The sequence below is a fragment of the Volvox carteri genome (genome assembly GCF_000143455.1).
Source record: "Volvox carteri f. nagariensis unplaced genomic scaffold VOLCAscaffold_12, whole genome shotgun sequence".
Lineage (NCBI taxonomy): Eukaryota > Viridiplantae > Chlorophyta > Chlorophyceae > Chlamydomonadales > Volvocaceae > Volvox > Volvox carteri.
Genome location: NW_003307555.1, coordinates 2057203 through 2076058, shown reverse-complemented (window position 1 = coordinate 2076058; position 18856 = coordinate 2057203). Strand labels below are relative to the sequence as shown.

Below are 18856 nucleotides of genomic sequence, written 5' to 3'. Positions count from 1 at the left end.
TGACAACGGCGGGTGTGCAGTGGCGGCGGGTGTGGCTGCGGTGGCGGATGCGTCGGTGGCGGCGACGGCGGCGGGTGTGGCGTTTGCGGCGGGTGTGGCGGCTGCGGCTGGTGCGGCTGCGGTGTCGGCAGGTCTTGCGGCGGTGGCGTCGGTGGCGGTGACAGCGGCGGGTGTGCGGTGGCGGCGGGTATGGCGGTTACGGCGGGTGTGGCTGCGGTGGCGGACGCGTCGGTGGCGGCGACGGCGGCGGGTGTGGCGTTTGCCGCGGGTGGGGTGGCTGCGGCGAGTGCGGCTGCGGTATCGCCAAGTGTTGCGGCGGTGGCGTCGGTGGCGGTGACAATGGCGGGTATGCGGTGGCGGCGGGTGTGCGGTGGCGGACGCGTCGGTGGCGGCGACGGCGGCGGGTGTGGGGTTTGCGGCGGGTGTGGTGGCTGCGGCATGTGCGGCTGCGGTGTCGGCAGGTGTGGCCTCCGTGGCGTCGGTGGCGGCGACGTCGGCGGGTTTGGCGTTGGCGGCGGTATCGGCGGCAGGTGCGACTGTTGTTGCGGCGGTTGCGACGGTGAAGGTGGCGGAAGTGGCGGTGGCGGCGGGTTGGCTGGCGTTGCAGGCATTGGCGGCGGTTGTGGCGGTTGCGGCGGTTGCAGCGTTTGTTTTAAGTAATATATTCCTTAAAAGGCATTTTGCCCTTTGGAAAAAAGGAATGAATTGAGGCCGACCCGTACATTTTCTTTCCTCCAGCCAAAAACGTCCATTGCTGCCAGATTGCTCCGTAGTGTGCAGAACTTAGGGTTTTCAATCATAGAATAGATACGAGGGGCCGTAAGAAGGTCAACCCCGTGAGTCAACGCGGCATAGCAGAATGTATGACCGGTCCTCACATAGCCAAACACGCAAAAGGCAACGACTCGAACGTCGAACAGACACCAAAACAGCAAGATAAGCCTGAAATTTTTCCTGATAAAGGCGTTTGGGATGGCGGTGCTGTTGTCGGTAATGCATCGGCAATCGTGTTGCTGCCAGCGGCGAAGAGTGCGCACATGAACGAAAACGCGCCAACTCAGTGCGTGACGCTTGGTCTATGAGGAGAGTTGTAACTTATCGGGGGGGGTCTGGGGGGGGTCTGGGGGTCTGGGGGGGGGGGCGGAGCCCCCCCAGCGCCTCACACTACAGGAATAAATTACGACGACTCTAGCAACTTTGTTACTTAGGTTGGAATAAATTGAGACCCGCCCTAAATGAAAAAAAAATCACTGGTGTGGCTGCGGTGGCGGACGCGTCGGTTGCGACGAAGGCGGCGGGTGTGCGATCTCCCTGCATCTCCCTGCGCACCGACAATGGCGGGTGTGCGGTGTTGCGGCTCTGCCTCTGCCTCTTAGCATCGTTTTCTTTGCTTTCTAAGCTCTCGGTGATGCTCACATTTTCAGGTTATTGCAAACAATCAGGGAAATAGGCGCCTGCTCACGTCAATCACGCCAATTATTCCCACCACCGACGACCACATCAACCTTTCCCACCAGGGCCCACTGCAGTGACTGCGTGTGCGTGCGTGCGTGCGTGTGTTTGTGTGTGTGTGTGTGTGTGTATGTGTGTGTGTGTGTGTGTGTGTAACGTTACGAGTATCTGTCCGGGCCTGACACTGGCCAGGGACTGCTGCCCAGCCCCAACGGAAAGACCGCCTAAGCTCTCTCCCGCGGACGGGAGTAGGGCGCGAGGGGGGGCCTCTGCCCCCTCCTAAACAGCCGAGAGCCGCAGTGTGTGTGTATGTGTGTGTGTGCGGGGCCTTATCCGCCGACCGAACCGCTACTCCACCCTGTACTCATATACAGCATATAGCCAGGTCGCCCTCTTTACGTTTTTAAAGTATGATGTATGGGACAGGGGGTTCATATCTTCACCCTGTGGCCGCTACCCTGCGAAACCCTGCCTTCCCCGGTATTTCGGGGCACCCTCATCCAGTCACCCTAGTCAACTTCTCAGTGGATCGCTCAGGTTCCGCACCCACCACCAGCATCCAACGGAATCTGTCACCACCATCGGATACCATCGGAAGAATTTCCGACCCTGACAGGTCTCGATCCCGGAACTGATATATGAAAAGTATGCAGTATGCAAAAGATGTGTGACCACGATCACTTCAACAAGTATATGTACACGATGCAACCCAAGTGAATATCTCCTCTTCCTCTTCCTCTTCCTCCTCGCATTCATTTCACCCCACCACAGTACTCTTCCAAGTGATACCCTCCAGCCTCCACTCCACTCCTCGGGCTTCAGCAACGTACACCTGGGGGGGGGTAGCTTGAGTTGGTAGTGAGTTGAAACACACGACGACTACCACTACCAAGACGACACACCTTCAGCCACACCAGCTCGGCCTTCCTGGAGTCCGCTTTGTTGAACAGCGATCGGCCTCCGTCCGGTAGGCGACTGTAGTAGGGGCCTGGAGGTGCAGTGGGGTTAGGGGGTAGGGGTAGGGGTGGGATGGGAGTACGGGTGGGGTGGGGTGGGGACGAACGCCGCGATGATCGCACCAGGTCCCACCAAAACTTCATTTTGAAATTGGACACACACACAAAAAAAAAATACATAAACACAATCAACTTGCGAGCTGACCAGGAACTAAGTTGAGGCGCCGTTGATCCGCTAGATTTGGTTGGATGCTGGTGGTGAGTTGCCGAACCCAAAGAGTACACTCTGAAGTCGGATGGGGTGACTGGATTAGGGTGCCCCTCTAGCAGGGGAGAGCAGGGAATTGCCTCTGGAAGGAGGCCACTGGTGAACCTGTACCAACCTGTAACAACAACATACACAGCTCTTCTCTCCCCAACAACCCAACAGTCCCTCACCAAGTTTGCTCTTGACCACCCTCTCCTGTCCCCGAGGTCTTAAGGGAATGCTGAGTCCGTCAGCTCCGAACTGAGGGCCGCTATTGGGGTTGTCTATAACGGCCAGATTAGGACCCCCAACCTGTGTGCGTGCGTGTGTGAGGGGAGGGGAGGTAGCAACACCCACACCCGCCAACCTTTAGCGATAACACTTTCGGGATGATAATGCCCAAAGGGGAAGAACGTACGGCACACGCACGGCAACTGACATCGTTAATGTAGTCAACATGTATGCTAAATGTCCTCAACATTCTTCAACAGCCAACTTTAGCTGTGTAGAAAAGAAGACTCCCACCGGCAACCGCCGCCTAACCACCGACTGTTTCACCCACCACCCACAAACACTGCCAAACGGCCACGCAACCCGTTCGAATCCGTTCGCTCGCAATTTGCGCGCACCTTTGCCAGTTTGAATGCGGTTGTGTTCTTGATGTCCCCCTCCGGCCAGGTGAATAGAAACGCGCCGTTCGAGGACCGGTCCTCTCCCAGTCCAATCCAGCCCTCGGGGTTGTAGCCACCCAGTACGGCACCCGAAGATGTAGCCGCTACAACCACTGCTGCACCCAGGCCGTCAACCTGAGAGGGGAGGGGAGGGAGGGGGGGGGTTAAGCTTCCGTTGGACCGTTGTCACACACTGCTTCACTTGCACACTTTGCACATTGCAAACCCCTTTCCTGTTTTCCGAAGCAGACGATGCGGCATCTTGCAACTGTTTGCAACTGTCTGCAACTGACTATAACTGACTGCAACTGACTGCAACTGATTGCGTTCACTGATGGGAAGTAGGTGGTGAGGGGCACACCTACCTGGGCATGGAAGGCGGTGGGGCTCCAACCGTGCACGTCAGCATCGTAAGCACACTTGAGCGGCCTCTCCTGGAGCTGTGTACGAGCCAGCAGTGGCCGTACTGCCATGATCAGTGGATCACGCTCGTCGCCAGGTACGGGTGACGCACGCTCGTTCATTTCGCAGAACTACGTGACGTACACACACACACACACACACACACGTCAGGCTGGGATGGCCAGGCGACTAAGAGTGTTCAGCCCTTCAAGCCCTTAAGAGCCCGAAGGTTTCAAGAGCCCGAGCGCACTGTAACTCCCCCCTCCGTCCCGCTCCCTTTAGCTCCCTTGTCTCAGCTTACAACCATTTCCCACTTCTCCTTCACCTGGTCAGGCAGCTCCTCAAAGTTGATACGCTTTAATCCCATGGGGGCCCTAAGCCATAATAAGATAGCACAGTGGAACGGCATTATTTAGCTATGGACGGTTCTTCCAGCCAAACGTGTACACGGCGTTTTACTTACGGGTCGGATAAGGCCTTGGGGAAGAAGAACGACACCATGCGCTCTACTATGTCCATATCGCCCCCCGCCTGACCCTGACCTAGCTGTTGTTGCTTTTTGGCACGGGTGGGGAGGGGACCACGGCGCCAGGACGGCTGAGCCACACATGACGTTCCTAGTCCCTGGCCCGAGAGGCGGGTACACGGAGCCATCCGGGGCCATCCGTAGTCTGGAGCGCGTGGGGGAAGGCCATTTGCGCGCAGCATGAAGTCGCGCGACACGAGATGACAGGTCGGGGCTTCGGTTCGTGCAGCGATAACTTTGTGAATAATTTGGATGCTCAAGACTGTTTTGTTTTTACGTATCAATGGCTACCGAGGATTGTGACCCAAATGGCCCTGGGACTGAAATGCTTGGGATGGAAACAATGGCACACCTAGCATAAGGGGAGACCTCTGGAGGAAGCGCGTCCGCGGTGTGCCCAGCAAATGCATATGCATATCTTATTGATTGTTCACAAAACAAGACCTGGTACGACGTACGAATATGCTCTCTCTTGCAGGTGTTGCATTATTGTGCCTGACGCATATGTTGTGGTGTAAGACATAGGAACAATAATCAACATGGCTAAGAACGCTAACATTACATCTCAAGATGGTATGCTTCTGGCTGTGCTTGCAGATGAGGTGTGTAACTATGCCCCCTTGTGTTATTTTTATAGGCTCAGATCATGTTATTGATGTGTTTTTTGAGCTCCTTTTAACCAGGACACAATTACCGGATTTTTGCTAGCGGGCGTCGGGAATGTGGACTTGCGGAAGAAGAAGAATTACTTAGTGGTAGACGCAAGTAAGACTCTGTGATTCAGCGTTGCACCCGATTCAAACTTCTGACAGTGGCTGTCGACTGCACTGCAGAGACCTCAGTGCGAGCAATCGAGCAGGCTTTCAAGGAGTTCTCGGCCCGGGAAGATATCGCCGTAATCTTAATTTCACAGCAGGTTGCCAGCCAAATCCGGCACATCATCGCGGCTCACAACAAGGTGCGCACTGATTGTGACAATCACAACTGGCGGGCACTAAATCTAACAGTTGGTTTACCGCACCATCTGCAGCCTATTCCGGCCGTGCTCGAGATTCCTAGCAAGGATTGCCCCTACGACCCGTCTCAAGACTCGCTCCTCAGACGAGTGAAGCACATTGCGGGCTTCAACTAATTTGATGACTCTGAGGATGACTAGCTGTGCTCACCAGGGCTGGGGGATTACTTTTAGGGTATGGGGAAGGCAGCGAAGGAATTTTTGACTTGTTGTGCCGTACGGTTCTGGCCAGTTGCACGTGGCAAGTGCATCCGTAGAGGGTGTGGGAGGGGTGGCGCTTACGGGAACAGCGTGACAGCACTTTGACCGACCCAGAAATTCTACAGCTTAGAGATCTCCTGGGCAGAGGACAGGCGCTCACACTGGTTGGCTTGTGTGGGAAGGTTTCAACCCATTCCCTATCTTTTACTTGCGTGACAGCCCCGCGAGAAGAAGAGTACTTTGTGTATGTGTGTTGTGGTATGGAGTGCACTGTTTTTTGGTGGGGATTACCTCGCTCCCCGAGCGTCATACTGGGAGCGTATGTATTTTGCCAGGGCCTCTTTTTCCTTCTGCTGTGAGTCCAGTACTGTAGGCTCGTTAGCAGGGAATCAGGGTGACCTGTGTGCTGGGATGAGGAGGGCCATCAACCAGCTGCTATAAATCACAAGCGGAAGCAACCACCGGACCTGCCCACGCCAGGACTCTTTTGCCTTCGAACTGTCACCATCGCCAGCACTTCCCATTTGGCTGCCGCAGTTGACACCAGAGAGTGCAGTTTTGGATACTGGAACTGACATTGGGATGTCCCGCAAACACTCTAATGGCGGCAATGGGGTTGTAACGTGCCTAAGAGCCGATGCACGACAACTGCAGCAAATGCAAATGCATCCTGTGACATGCAGATCCACTGTAGAAAATGGGATGGTGCTAATGAAGGAAACAGGCCGTACCCGATAAGGATGATGGCAGGAGGGCTTTTCATCTCGTTCTACAGTGACAGAGATGCGAGATAGGTGGTGTGTGGTGTGCTCATATAGCGCAGGCTGGCAGTAAAAGGAAATACAAAACTGCGAGCCGTCCACAGGATAATTCGGAAACCGGGAGACACGAGCCGTGATGGATAGACACAGACTGGACAAGTACAGAAATCCGAATGTTACTGATGCTAGCAAGTTAAGCACTGGAAGCCAACTGGAACAGACGGGTGTTTTGGTTACAGCAGAGGCAAACGTGGCACAATTATACACAGGCATACCATCGGCGCCCGGGCCTCAACACGAAATTACATACCCCTTATGCCCTCTTCCCAGCCTTGCCGTCGCTGTCCACCCGGCCCACCCTCCAGACGGTTTGGGGTGGACACATGGGAACAACAGCTTCGGTATCCACTGCACTGTACCTCCAAGCCAGCAATCGTTTTCCGGCCTTCAAGGAGTTCTCGGCCCTGGAAGATATCATCATCATCGCTCATCTACCATTCCACAGTAGGTTGCCAAAGAATTCTGGCACATCATCGCGGCTCACAAATGTGCGGCGCAATTATTGTGGTGTAGGTGTGCGGGCGCTGAAGGAGTGAGGTGATGCACGCACATGTAGCGGACCAGGCCAAGTGACAGAAGCTTCTCTCTGCGCAACCCTTTTTTTTACAGAGTGGGAGTGGGCTTCTGGGCCAATTCGACACATTTGGATTGTCACAACTATTGGATTGAACACCATACAGCGCCATCCACCATTACCACACTGTACTACGCTCACTGTACCTCTACCGTCATCCCTATTTCCTAATCTTTAACCGCGCCTGTCGTCCCCGTCCCCGGCACCCCAGGGGCAGCAGCAACATTAGGAAGGTAGTACTTCAGCCGTTCCATCAGCTGTGCCTCCGTCAGCACCCCCTCGAATCGGAACACCGCCTTGCCGCCCACAAACAGGGTGATAGTGGGTAGCGCCTGCGGGGCGGGGGTCGGAGAGAAGTAAGAGCGTAACAGCCATGTGAAATGTTAGCTCCTGTTTAATATTGATGTCGTGTGCATCAATACAAGAAATAACTAAATGAAAAATCCAAAATATGCCATTGTTCCCCAGTGCTCAACCCCACGGCCAACCGAGAATACGGGTCCCAACCACCATTCGGACCTTGACTCAGGTGTAGCTAAAAGCCTGAAGGGTGTCCAACAAGAAGAGCCCGCGCACCGGCACACAGCTTCTGAGATACACCAAACTGCTTCGCGGCCTAAGTCGATAGAGTTGAAAGCCTTACTAAAGTACACGCACCAGCTACATGCTCCAACAAACTGTTGGAGATGATGCCACAAACACGTCAATGGACACATTCCCCGACATCAATGGACACATTCCTCGGATAGCCTTAATGCCGCCGGTCTGATGGTAATGTCCCCTCCCATGCGCCCAGTAATGACAGCTAGCCATGTTGCGCAAGACCCAAGACGGCGGAAGGGAATGGGGCAAACTGGGCGACTGAGGGATCAACCCCACTATTGGGTGCGCACTCATTCCCAATCCCTCATTTGGCATCCCCACAGCATCTTACATAATACATAGCACATAGCAGCAGACAGGACAGGACAGGACACAGAGCAAAAGGCCGTATGCGTGGTTGCGCAATACGGCGGCCGAGGAGACCGCCGCGGCGGAGAGAGGGCGACTGTGGCGACTTCATGGCGCCCCTCCCTTCAGCCCCCCCCCTCCCCCCCCCTCGGAGCGCTGCCCCACCTGGACCTTCTGCTGACTGGCAATGACCGGGTGTCGGTCCGTATCAATCTTGACCACCTGCAGCCTCCCCTTGAGCTTCGATGCCACAGAGGAAAGCACCGGGGACATCATCTGGCAGGGGCCGCACCTGCGTGCGTGCGTGCGTATGTGAATGGTTGTGTGTATGTTGGATGGCGTTGGATGGGGGACGAGAATATGGGCGGGCATCTCTGAGCCACGTAATGCAAGTAATGCAGCTAACTCGACTACGACTTCTCATTTAGGTAGGACGGAAAAAACATCCGAAAGGAATGCAAGAGGAAGGAGAAAGGGATAAGGATCTGGAAGGAGCGCCCAATTTTCGTACTAATTCACTGGCGTTCATTATTATGTGGGAAGAGGAGACGAAGAAAGGAAAGGAATGAAGAATGGGGAAAGGTGTCGCCCTCACGAGGATGGAAGTCCTCACGAAGAATACCTATAGAAGGGAAAGATGAAACTGTATTTGTGGCGAACAAGGCCTCTCTTCCCGCCTACCTCGGTAGGTACGTAGGTGCATAATCGATATGGGCCGTGCAGCAGTGTTCGACCACCCCCGCCGCCCATAACCACAACAAAGCCCTTACATTTGCAAACACCCAAGACAATCAAGACACATTCGCGGATCCGCCCTCACTCACTCACTCACTCATTCGCTTGCTCGCTTGCTCGATCACTCACTCATTCGCTTGCTCGCTTGCTCGCTCGATCACTCACTCACTCATTCGCTCACTTACCCACCCATCCACTCGCTCGCTCACCATGTGGCATAAAAGTCCACAAGCACCGGCACCTCGGATCGACTAAGCATGTCATCGAACGAGGAAAACTGCTGCTTCTGAGCAGCCGCCACAACAAGCCGCCGCAACCGCAACCGCTGGGATCCCCGCGGCATTGGCGACGGCTGCGCGGACGGCGACAACGAAGAGGAGGAGGAGGACGCGCTTCCGCCTCCGGGGAAAGTGTGGTCCCGAGCTGCCGCGTACGGTGCTGCTACTGAAGCCGACACACGAGGCCGTAGCCGACCTCGCCGCGACCAGCCCGAAGGTACAAATCGCGGGGCGGCCGTGTGTGCATTTGTATTTGTATTTGCCATCGCTGCCGCAGCCTTCGGAGGGTTACGCCGAGGTACCGCTGCCAACGCAGCGCAGGTCCCAGCGGAGGTTCGCGGGATAGTCGCCATCATATCTGCCGGTGCATTTCGATGTAAGGGGGATAGGAGGGCGGGAACGAGTGAAGGATGAGGGGCAGGAGGGAGCTTGATTAGCCCACCGGTTCTTGAATCTCGCAGATACTCAATCTCTCCTCTCAGACAAGAGGAAGGCTTCCGCTCGACAAGAGGCCTTCCATCTTCTATATCTCTAATGTTGAGGCGGCCAGCCAGTGGGGAAAACGGTTCTTAGGTGCATTAGCACTAGCAGCGGGTGCCTTCATGTCTTCTGCCCGCGTATGCGGTGAGATGCAAGCCAGGAACTAGAAGCCAGTACTGCACCGCAACCCGGGCTTGTGTTCGCCCGTCGATCCTTTTACGCAGCCCTGCTAGATGTCTTCCTGCAAGATTATTATGCATAGATAGCACGTGTTCCGTGCAATCCTTCGCAACTGCAGCTGCGGAAAAGTACTCAGCTTTCGGAGAAAGTACCGATACTTCTAGCTGACAGCACGGCACCCAAAACTCACCCTTGCGCACCTTACGGAGAGGTTTATATTTGTTACCCTTTATCTGTTGTACACTTGATCGCCAAGTAGGTTGTTCGCCAAGGCTCGCATGAGGATTCCAGAAACCGTAGATTGCTCAACAATTAGCTTGCTCCGTTCCCTACATTGTGTGTAAAATTTCGTTAACATGGAATCGGCAATCCAGCGCTAATCGTGAGTGAAAAGCGGTATCTGGCGTACCAGTACGGATAGTTAATCGAACCTCCTGCTTATTCCTAATCAAAGTTGTGCGGTGCGCTGTGACACGGAGAGCAGTCTCGCGGTGGCGACAGGGGTTGTGATGGCTGCAATCGAGGCCGTAGCTATGGACTTGGTGTCCCCAGGGACGTTTTTTGCTGTATGGGGTTGAGAGGTTTCATAGGAATTCATCGCCTGATAGTAAGACGCGCAGGATCAGCTGTCCTTAGCGCGAAAGCTGGTGCAGGTGCGCCCTTTGGCCTCGTGCGGAATTGTCGACGCATACAGTGTTTTCGGTCATCATGTCTTAACCAAAGCTGCTCATGGCCTCGACTAAGCTTTTCCTGATGGACCCATGCGTATTCGTGGCACAGCCTTTCTCTGCCGGTCGCCTTGCACTTCATGGGATATTTATCCGGGCCAATCCCGAATTCCGCATTTGCACGTATGAATGAACACATGGAGTCATATTTACCATTTGCAGTCAGTTATATGCATGCCGACAGGTATCTGTAAAGTTCCTGAGTGCCATCATCGCGTCTGCTGGCAGCGTGCCTTTGTTTGTCAAACATTGAATACTTCATATTGGCGAAATCGGTCATTCAGATAACACTGCCTAACTACCCCAACGTGCCCGGCCAGCAGCGCGCACCTCTCCAGACCTCAAGCGTCACAGCATCGGCGCCCGTCTCAGCGGTGCTGCGACTACTGCTGCCACCCTCAACAAGCGCAGGACCCCTGTCTCCCATTAGCCGCGTTCTTGAGTGCCTGCCACGATTGACTTCCCCCACGGGCTTAGCCCCCGGAACGCGGGGACGCAGTACCCGGAGTCAAGTACCCAGCATACACGTGTGATCAGCCATTTGCTTTTACCACCCGCACCAGCGGCAGCACCACCGTCACCATGCGTCGTTGTCTTGGCGCAACACAGCTAAGGCTAACAGTGGCGGTGAGGTCAGCAGTCCTCTTGCTGCCCCCGCTGCTGGGGCTTTTCTTCCTGCCACTGCTGCTGCCCCTCGGGTGCTCCGACATGGCGGTCGCCGAGGCGCAGTCCCAGCTTTGGCAGCCAGCTGAAGGCAGTACACGCTTGTTACAGGCCAGTGAAACAGCTGTCGCGCACTCCATTGCCCCCGGCGCAACGGCTAAATCTGTCGCCACCGCTACTGCCGCCACCGCTGCTGCTACCGCTAGTGGTGGCTACAGCGCCTTGTGTGTGGTGGGACGCAACGAGAATCGCTACATTCGGGAGTGGGTGGACTACCACAAGTGCCTCGGTAAGCTGAGGGCAGAATGGAGGGGAGGGGGCCCGGGGCTTGAGGTTGGGGTGAGGTGATGCTGGCTCGCAGGCCGCACACATCAGCTGCCTGATACGACAGCCATGGATGAGGGTGGTGCTGAAAAGGAGTGCCACTACAGTTGGCTGGGTGGGGGATCAGAGCCATCAGCCGGTCCTGGCGCTTCACGGAGGAGCAGCAGAAGCCTTAGCAGCAGCAGACGCAGCAGCAGAAGCAGCAGCAGACGCAGCAGCAGAAGCAGCAGCAGAAGCAGCAGCAGCAGTAGCGGTCCGGACATTGCGGTTCACCCCATGGGGAGGTCATGTGGCTCCGGGGGACACGGCGCTCCCCTCACCTGGAGGGGAGGTGCACCGCCAGCCCAGGAAGCAAGGGAAGCTAGGACGTATCCTGTCACGGATAGGAACGGGTTGGAAGGACGTTGCAGCGCGCTCATGAGCCTCTTCCTCTACCCGCCTCCCTCGTCATCGAATGTGTGTCCCCGACTGGCGACTGTCTTTTATGGGAGGGAAGTATTGTGCGTATGTGTGTGTGTGTGTCTGTGTCTGTGTCTGTGTCTGTGTCTGTGTCTGTGTCTGTGTGTGTGTCTGTGTGTCTGTGTGTCTGTGTGTCTGTGTGTCTGTGTGTCTGTGTGTCTGTGTCTGTGTCTGTGTGTCTGTGTCTGTGTCTGTGTCTGTGTCTGTGTGTCTGTGTGTGTGTGTGTGTGTCTGTGTGTGTGTGTGTCTGTCTGTGTGTGTGTGTGTCTGTCTGTGTGTCTGTGTGTGTGTGTGTGTGTGTGTGTGTGCAGTAACCGACATAGCGTATACCGTCACAGAGCAGATTAAATAAGACTGGCGGTGGTGGTGATAGGGCTGACTGGTAGGGCTTTCAATTGGTTCCGTCAATCCATGTCCCGCCACACGTCCACCCGCCACCGCCACCACCACCACCACTGCTGGTAAGTTTTCTCTTACGGGTCCTCGCAGGCTTTTCACACATCTACTTGTACGACCACAACAGTACGGAACCGCTGTTGGGGGAGCTCAAGGAGCACGTGGCCTCAGGCTTTGTGGAGTATACCAATTACAGCGCCGCGCACACCAAGTTTAAGGAGGGATACACGTCAGATTTGGATCGTTTCATGTCTACCGTACAGGTAACCTGATCCCCGTATAATGCGTGCCGTACACTGAGTACCTTCCCTTGCTTCTCCAGCAGAGAAGGAACCATTTGGTGGTTATCCAGTCGCACCTGCGTGCGCAGGTGGTTGCAACTGGTGTTGTGTTTTTGCGTTCCAGTTCCCGTGTGCTCATTCAGTTGTACCTTGTACGGCCATTTTCAACCCTCCCTGGTTTCCGTGCATGTGCAGGGCCAGGCTTACAAGGACTGCGTGGACCGTTTCGGAGGTCGTCATACCTTTTTGGGGTTCATCGACATTGACGAGTTCCTGGTCATCTACGATGAGAAGGTGAGGCACGTGGACGAGCTGCTTCGGGACTACGAGCGGCACCCCGGCTTGTCCATCTACTGGGTACTGCTGGGCAGTAGCGGCCACAAGACCCAGCCCGAGGGGCCGGTGGTGGACCGGTACAAGGCGTGTACCCCCCACGACCACAAGTTCAACACGCAGGTGGGTGGGTGCTGGTGGGTGCCGTTCGTGGCGGCCGTTACGTGACCGTTACATTACTTCCGCTTTTCGGCGGGAGGGGGTGCGGCTCGTGTGCAATGCAGCTCGGCATGCGATTGCTGTGAACACAGTTCACAGATCACAGATACCAGGGGGCACCAGGCACCGGGATACGGATACGGAGTAATATAACATGGGAGTTCAGTGGGGACATGCCGGCGCCACATCCTGGTGTGGGGCAGTGTGAGAGCTATTCGTGCAAACCCTATGATGGCAGTGCTGCTGGTGACATGTGGCGTATATATATGTGTACGGCTGGGGCTCCAAAACTAGGTGTACGTGTACCTGGAAATGATGCAGTTGCAAATTATGCAACTCATGACATTTTCGTCCAAGGTAACAAACAGCTTTATACTGCCGTCCTGTCGCATAATGTCGCCAAACAATAACAAAGCTGCCTTCCAAGCCAAGCGCCCAATGCGATTCTGTCCATCATCTGCTCGCGTGCGGACAACACGCACATACACGCAAAGAACAACAGCATATACCCGGGGGGTATGATGCCCAAACCAAACAAAGAACTCAATCAGCAGTTCCACTCATCAATGTGCACATCTTAGGCCACGCACCAAAATGAAACCGTAGTATAGCTATGTATGCCAGTGTGTAGTATAGATATGTATACCAGTATCGTATCGTCTAGTTTACCGGTCTGTGCCCCCAAACAAACCCAGACAAACTCGCGCCCTCGTCTCTTCGTCTCAACGCACCACCGCTACCACTCGCACCGCAGTTCAAGACCTTTGCCAACACGCGCTTCCGACCCGTCATGTACTCGCCTCACCGCGCTGTCTTCGCCGCCCCACCTGACCCGGAGACCGGTCTGGAGCCGTACATGGTGGACGAGAACCACAACCGAGTGCCCCGCGGCCGCAACAAGAACTCCACACACACGCGTGCCGCCATCTACCACTACGTGACCAAGTCAAAAAAGGACTTTGACGACAAGATGGAGCGGGGCGGCGGGGCGGGAGTAACCCGGCCCAGCTACTACTACGACCTTATGAACAAGTAAGGAGGGGTTGATGCTAGGAAGGGGGGAGGGGGAGGGGCGGGCATGTCTCTTATCGCGAACGTCTTAGCCCTTTGGATAAGACTTGTTCGATCAGTCTTGCTCTCCTCCGCCCCGCCGCTGTGCTCCCCCCTCTGTTCGCATTGCATCGCATTGCACGGACCTGAGCTTTCCTCTGCAACCCCTCACAGCGGAATACCCTCTCTAATCATCTTTCCCCTCGCGCTCGCATCAACAGGTACAGCACCGAGACGTGCGAGGGTGCCGTACGCACTCGGCAACGCTTCTGCGGCGGCAAGCTGCCCCAGGTTCTGTCGGACGTCATCACAGGCGGCGGTTCAACGGCCGAGAGGGTGACGGCAACAGGCGGGGAAGCACGCAGCAGCAATCGCAGTCGCAGCGGCAGCGGTGCCAAACCGAAGTCGACAGCCGCGAAAAATGTTGACCCGGCGTAATCGTCGTCGTTATGCTCGTTGTCCACCTTGGCCACGGTTGCTAAAATACAAAAGCTTGTTATGCGTTGTGGGTTTTTTGCTGAGGTGCGGTGCAGTGAGCTCTCTGGCCTGGGCCCCAAAACTCTAGGGCGAACGAACCCGAAGTGTCCTCCCGGGGGGAGGTTTCACCGTGTGTGAGAAACCTGGAGGGCAAATGCTATTATGTACTATTTTTCGGCCACTGCAAGTAAAGTGGCCTGCTGCTGCCGGCGCCCTGCCGCTGTCAGGAGAGCATGAAGAGCGGATTGTCCCTCCGTGTCCACATCGTCGAAACGGGGCGAGGTGACCGGCGAGGGGATGTGTACCGATGTTGCTATAGGGGTCGTGTGCCGAAGGGCTGCCATTAGCAGCAGCAGCAGCAGCAGCAGCAGCAGCAGCAAAATTAGTCGCGCGCCCCCGACCGACTGCCCTTCTTTCCAGCAGCATTTTCCGTCTTCTTTTCATATCCGGAGATGCTGCGGCTGCGGCTGCTGCTACTGCAATAGCCGCTGGGGCCCCCTGGAGCGCGACACTACCAGTCCCACCACCCCCAGCACCAGACCACCAACCGCCGCCAGGGCCAGGTAGTCTACGGATCGCCACCGGCTCCCGGTCCCCAACACCTCCCCCTCCCCCTCAGACTGCTGCCAGCTGCTGCTGCCGAAGCCACGTAGAATCCCGCCCCGAAGCCAGCCGCCATTGCCGTTCTGGTGATGATGGGGTTCGCCTGGGACAGGGGCGGCGGCGGAGACAACTGACGGCGGTGGGCCTTGCTCGTCCTCTGCGGCCTGCAGCAGCGGCGCTATGATATGCTGGTGCAAGAGCTCGGCCATCTTGGCGGCATTGCGAACGACACCGGATGTGGGTGCCTGCTCCTGCCCGGGGTTAAGTGGTATCGGAGCCCAGCTGTTGGATTTGAGGGCCTCCGGGTTGGGCACGTAGTTTTCTAGCTGGAGACCTAGCACACAAATGCTTTAGGCGGTTGGAAGGGAGGGAAATGTCCGGGGCAAGTACGTGAGGTGGGAAGGGAGAGGTAAGCGGATGGTATGGAGGAAGCAGGGTACAGCTGAGGATGCGGAAGGGGTGGATGAGGATGCAATGCGGGGGACAGAAGGATGAATGGAAGGATGGGTGTTGTTTGCTTGGACTGATAGCTACTGACTCCTACTAATTCGATTTATGACCAGGCGCGCGTTTGCTATTGCGTTGATAGTGTTTAACCCTCGTGTTTTAATGGGCTCTTAAATTACTCGTGCTCGATTTGCGAAGTGATTGATTATTGAAATTTCTCGAATACTTGCGAGGACTGCTCCAAACGCGTTGGCGGTTCTGTGGAGGATAACGTATGATACGCGCTTAGCGTTTTGGGGATGATGTGAGGAACAACACGACAGGCAACAGAGGTGACGGGTGGGTCTGCAATAATGCGGCTACAGCTGCTTTCGGCAAGCAAACGGTAATATACCCAGTTTATGTTTTGGACATGTGACGTGACGTAACGTGACATGACGAAAAACTGTGCTGCTCAGATTAGCCTGACGGCGGGTTGATTGCAAGAGTAATGTTTTGTGGCCGTTACTTGATGTGTCACAGCACTCAGTCTGTCTAAGCTAGCGCATCTACGTCATAGACAGCATTTAACCACGCACTTGTTGACATAATTCTCCTCGGAGCAGTGGATAAGCATGCGCTTGGTGCGCGCCTGAAGGGAGCAATGGAATATGAACTTGCGCGCCTTGCCAGGCTTCGTATAAGTGAAAATCCACTGGTCCAGAAGCGTCCCGTTCCAGTCCTTCTGTGGTAGAAATTGCGCCTCTGGCTTGGTAGTCCCTTGGCCTCCTTCACGTGCCAGCACAAATCCACTGTTAACCATCAGGCAATGAAGCGCTAAGGCCAGAACGGGACCGCCATCTGTAGATGCTAAGTAAGCTGGTCGAGGACAGGCCTTTTCCAACAGTTGGGCTAGCTTTTCATCGTCCATTGGCAAAGTCTGCTAGGCTTGGTTTCTCCTGTTGTCCCCTGGAGCCACGTTAGACGGTCTGAACTGGAATAAGAATTCCATCTATTTACAAAAAAATCAACTTTGGTTTGTACAAATCAGTATCGTAGACAGTTGCGGTTGCACGACACTGTTGAGCTGGCGGAAAACATTCAGAGACCTGTGTGTCGAAAGGAAATAATTTTGAATGGACGTACTTTTATTTTTACATTACATGTTACGTCCTTGCATGCATGCCACATGACTACACAAGCTCCCGCGCTCCTTTTCACGGCAGCAAGACGGCTGAATGCGCTTTACGGAACCCCTCACGGTCCTAGTTCTTCAACACTTTATTGCGACGCTGTTTCAGTCGCCAGCAGCGTCCCGGTGCAATCGGTGCCGGGCAGCTCAGACCCATGCCATTACCCTCCGGGCCATGAAGCTTGGGTGTCAGTAAGCTTGGGCGCCGCGCGGCAACTCCAATGCAGTCACGGTGGCTGGGTCCTAACCCGGTGGTCCGAAGCCAGCGAGCGTGCCGTAGTGGCACAGCTACTCATCGCCATCGGCGAGGGCCTTGCCGCGCCATCGCCAACCGTTCAGCAGCGCATAACTTTGGGAGTAGGTCCGCCGCCTTTGCCAGTCGTCTCGGCCATTTTGGCATTCAATCTGGGACTTCCGTACACCGTCCAACCATTCCTAGAGACGGCGTCTGCAGCAGCAGCGACGTCAGCGCCTGGCGCCTCCACCGCCAACGACGCCGGCTCGGCGGCCATGGCAGCGGCGGCGCCACTGCTGACGCTGCCGTTGACAACCCCCCTTCAAGTGCTGGGCTTGGCAGCGGCCCTGGCGGACGCGGCACTACACAGCCCGGGCCCCCTCGCCGCCGACGCCGTTTCACGACATGGGACGAGCAGCAGTGCCGGCATCGCTGCCGTACCCGGAGCGTTGTCGCCCGCGAATTACCCCTTGGCGGAATCCGTACAGCTTTGCAAGGTGGGTGTGCCGCGTACGACACCCCTTGCACGTGTGGCCGGTGGTGGTGCTTCGACGGCGGCGGCGGCATCTGGCGGAAGCAAAGGGCCGCTGCAGGGTGGCCCCGACGCCGCCATCGCGGCGGCGGATGGTGGCAGTACTGGCGGCGACGCCGTCGCAGCGGCTGCGGGGCCGGCAGCACCGCTAGCATTTGCTTCTGACGAGCTGAGTGCTGGCGATTCGGTCCGGAACGGCGGCGGCGGCGGCGGCGGTGGTGGTAGTACGGCCGTCGTTCGAGATGCTGTGGCACGTGCACTGCAGCGCTACTTCCGAGAACGTGGCAGGCACGTCATGTTTTGATGTATATGTGTATGTATGTCACTCTGTGTGTGCTTTCTTACATGCTTATATGCGGGAAAGGGGGAAGGGTCAAGGAAAAAGCCCAGACAGGGCATACAGAGCATACACACACACACACTCCTAAGCCCCATCACATCGGCAGCCGGGATGAGTCATTGGCAATAATAATATTCATATTGATATTAGTAATGATATTAGTCCCACCAGGGGACTAGGGAAAAGGTGTCCTATCTGGTAAAATGCTTCATGACTTCAGGTGTGTCAGTACGGGAGACATGCTTGTCGTACATGTGCCCAATGTACGGCCATTTGGAGGAGCAGATGGAGGAGGTGAAGGAGCGGAGGAACCTAATCAATACAACCACCAAAATGGGGCCCCCGAAACCCATGGGGCATTCCCGGGTGGTGCCGTACGGCTGCTGTACTTCAAGGTCACGGATGTACGGCCGTACGGCTCAAGGCTACCATTGCTAATCAGTCCGGAGCGGACTATGCTGACTTTGCAAGTGAGAGGGGAATGTGGGTCGGGAGGCGGAGGATGGAGATGATGTTGGGCAATGGGCAACACATGTGTACGGAACATGTACGGAATGTGTGCGTGCTTCGTGTTTGTGTGTTCTCTCTTGAAACCCTAAAACCCCTTTTCCCCCCTCTCCCCCAGGGCGGGCTGTGTCGGGCTCCATTACCTTTGGGCTGCGAACCCCCTTCCCTCCGGAACAACCACAATTACCATAACTGCCACAACTACCACCACACAGTGAATGTGCCGCCATCATCACCGCCGCCTCTGATGCTGCTGGGGTATGACCCGGCGGCGGCGGCGGCGGTGACGAGCTGTGGTGTTGGGCTTGTGGGTACTCCGGGGCCGTTGCTGTCATCGTGGCGGACAGTGGCGCGGGTGAGGGGGCTGCGGGGGAACGGATTTCTGTAGGGAAGAGGAGTTTCGGTTGTTAGTTACGTCGTACACCTGGGGCTACATCTTTCTGTTGTTTCTGTTATCCCGACAATGGGGAGTGGAGGCAGTGGGAGGAAGTGCTTTGGTCGCGTGCTGGAGCAGCACACGCACACATAGATAGATAGATAGACAGGCAGACAGACAGACGGACAGACAGACAGGCGAGGGGTCTATTCTCTCTCTCTCTTACCCCTCCCCTCCTCTTGCTGCTCACCCTCTTACCCCTCTCCGCCCCCCCCTCCCCCCCCAA

The 18856-nt window shown here is 56.0% G+C and overlaps 6 protein-coding genes across 6 annotated transcripts; 3 read left to right on the top strand and 3 right to left on the bottom strand.

Moving 5' to 3' along the window:
* Positions 1 to 1463: 1463 nt before the first annotated feature.
* VOLCADRAFT_89457 (uncharacterized protein) lies at positions 1464 to 4137 on the bottom strand (the record flags this gene model as incomplete). Its single annotated transcript, XM_002948961.1, has 7 exons — positions 1464 to 1532; positions 2219 to 2284; positions 2355 to 2440; positions 2847 to 2967; positions 3285 to 3461; positions 3692 to 3859; positions 4054 to 4137. The coding sequence occupies 7 exons, from the start codon at positions 4135 to 4137 to the stop codon at positions 1464 to 1466; spliced, it is 771 nt and encodes a 256-aa protein (XP_002949007.1).
* Positions 4138 to 4783: 646 nt separating this feature from the next.
* Positions 4784 to 6114, top strand: VOLCADRAFT_104166 (uncharacterized protein). Its single transcript, XM_002949052.1, has 4 exons — positions 4784 to 4856; positions 4938 to 5019; positions 5088 to 5212; positions 5285 to 6114. The coding sequence occupies exons 1-4, from the start codon at positions 4794 to 4796 to the stop codon at positions 5384 to 5386; spliced, it is 372 nt and encodes a 123-aa protein (XP_002949098.1). The 5' UTR covers positions 4784 to 4793; the 3' UTR covers positions 5387 to 6114.
* A 766-nt stretch (positions 6115 to 6880) lies between these two features.
* On the bottom strand, positions 6881 to 9830 carry VOLCADRAFT_80487 (uncharacterized protein). The gene is made up of 3 exons (XM_002948960.1): positions 8761 to 9830; positions 7982 to 8108; positions 6881 to 7197 (listed from the first exon to the last, which is right to left on the bottom strand). Exons 1-3 carry the CDS (start codon positions 9183 to 9185, stop codon positions 7033 to 7035), a joined length of 717 nt encoding a protein of 238 aa, XP_002949006.1. The 5' UTR covers positions 9186 to 9830; the 3' UTR covers positions 6881 to 7032.
* A 1256-nt stretch (positions 9831 to 11086) lies between these two features.
* On the top strand, positions 11087 to 14320 carry VOLCADRAFT_117046 (uncharacterized protein; the record flags this gene model as incomplete). The annotated part of the gene is made up of 5 exons (XM_002949051.1): positions 11087 to 11169; positions 12153 to 12322; positions 12536 to 12796; positions 13587 to 13864; positions 14104 to 14320. Coding segments are annotated over 5 exons (1008 nt in total), but the record flags the coding sequence as incomplete, so codon positions are not given.
* Positions 14321 to 14974: 654 nt separating this feature from the next.
* VOLCADRAFT_89453 (uncharacterized protein) lies at positions 14975 to 16211 on the bottom strand (the record flags this gene model as incomplete). Its single annotated transcript, XM_002948959.1, has 3 exons — positions 14975 to 15065; positions 15098 to 15310; positions 15988 to 16211. The coding sequence occupies 3 exons, from the start codon at positions 16209 to 16211 to the stop codon at positions 14975 to 14977; spliced, it is 528 nt and encodes a 175-aa protein (XP_002949005.1).
* A 366-nt stretch (positions 16212 to 16577) lies between these two features.
* On the top strand, positions 16578 to 17651 carry VOLCADRAFT_89452 (uncharacterized protein; the record flags this gene model as incomplete). Its single annotated transcript, XM_002949050.1, has 1 exon — positions 16578 to 17651. The coding sequence occupies one exon, from the start codon at positions 16578 to 16580 to the stop codon at positions 17649 to 17651; it is 1074 nt and encodes a 357-aa protein (XP_002949096.1).
* Between the last annotated feature and the right edge of the window lie 1205 nt (positions 17652 to 18856).

What these genes read in the sequence shown, in the direction of transcription:
- VOLCADRAFT_104166 (XM_002949052.1), top strand. Translation starts at nt 4,794, where the DNA reads ATGGCTAAGAACGCTAACATTACATCTCAAGATGGTATGCTTCTGGCT. An exon ending in TGGCTGTGCTTGCAGATGAG is followed by an intron (nt 4,857 to 4,937) that starts GTGTGTAACTAT and finishes CCTTTTAACCAG; the next exon opens with GACACAATTACCGGATTTTT. An exon ending in TCATCGCGGCTCACAACAAG is followed by an intron (nt 5,213 to 5,284) that starts GTGCGCACTGAT and finishes CACCATCTGCAG; the next exon opens with CCTATTCCGGCCGTGCTCGA.
- VOLCADRAFT_80487 (XM_002948960.1), bottom strand. Translation starts at nt 9,185, where the DNA reads ATGATGGCGACTATCCCGCGAACCTCCGCTGGGACCTGCGCTGCGTTG. An exon ending in GTGGACTTTTATGCCACATG is followed by an intron (nt 8,109 to 8,760) that starts GTGAGCGAGCGA and finishes GCACGCACGCAG; the next exon opens with GTGCGGCCCCTGCCAGATGA. An exon ending in CCAGTCAGCAGAAGGTCCAG is followed by an intron (nt 7,198 to 7,981) that starts GTGGGGCAGCGC and finishes CCCGCCCCGCAG; the next exon opens with GCGCTACCCACTATCACCCT.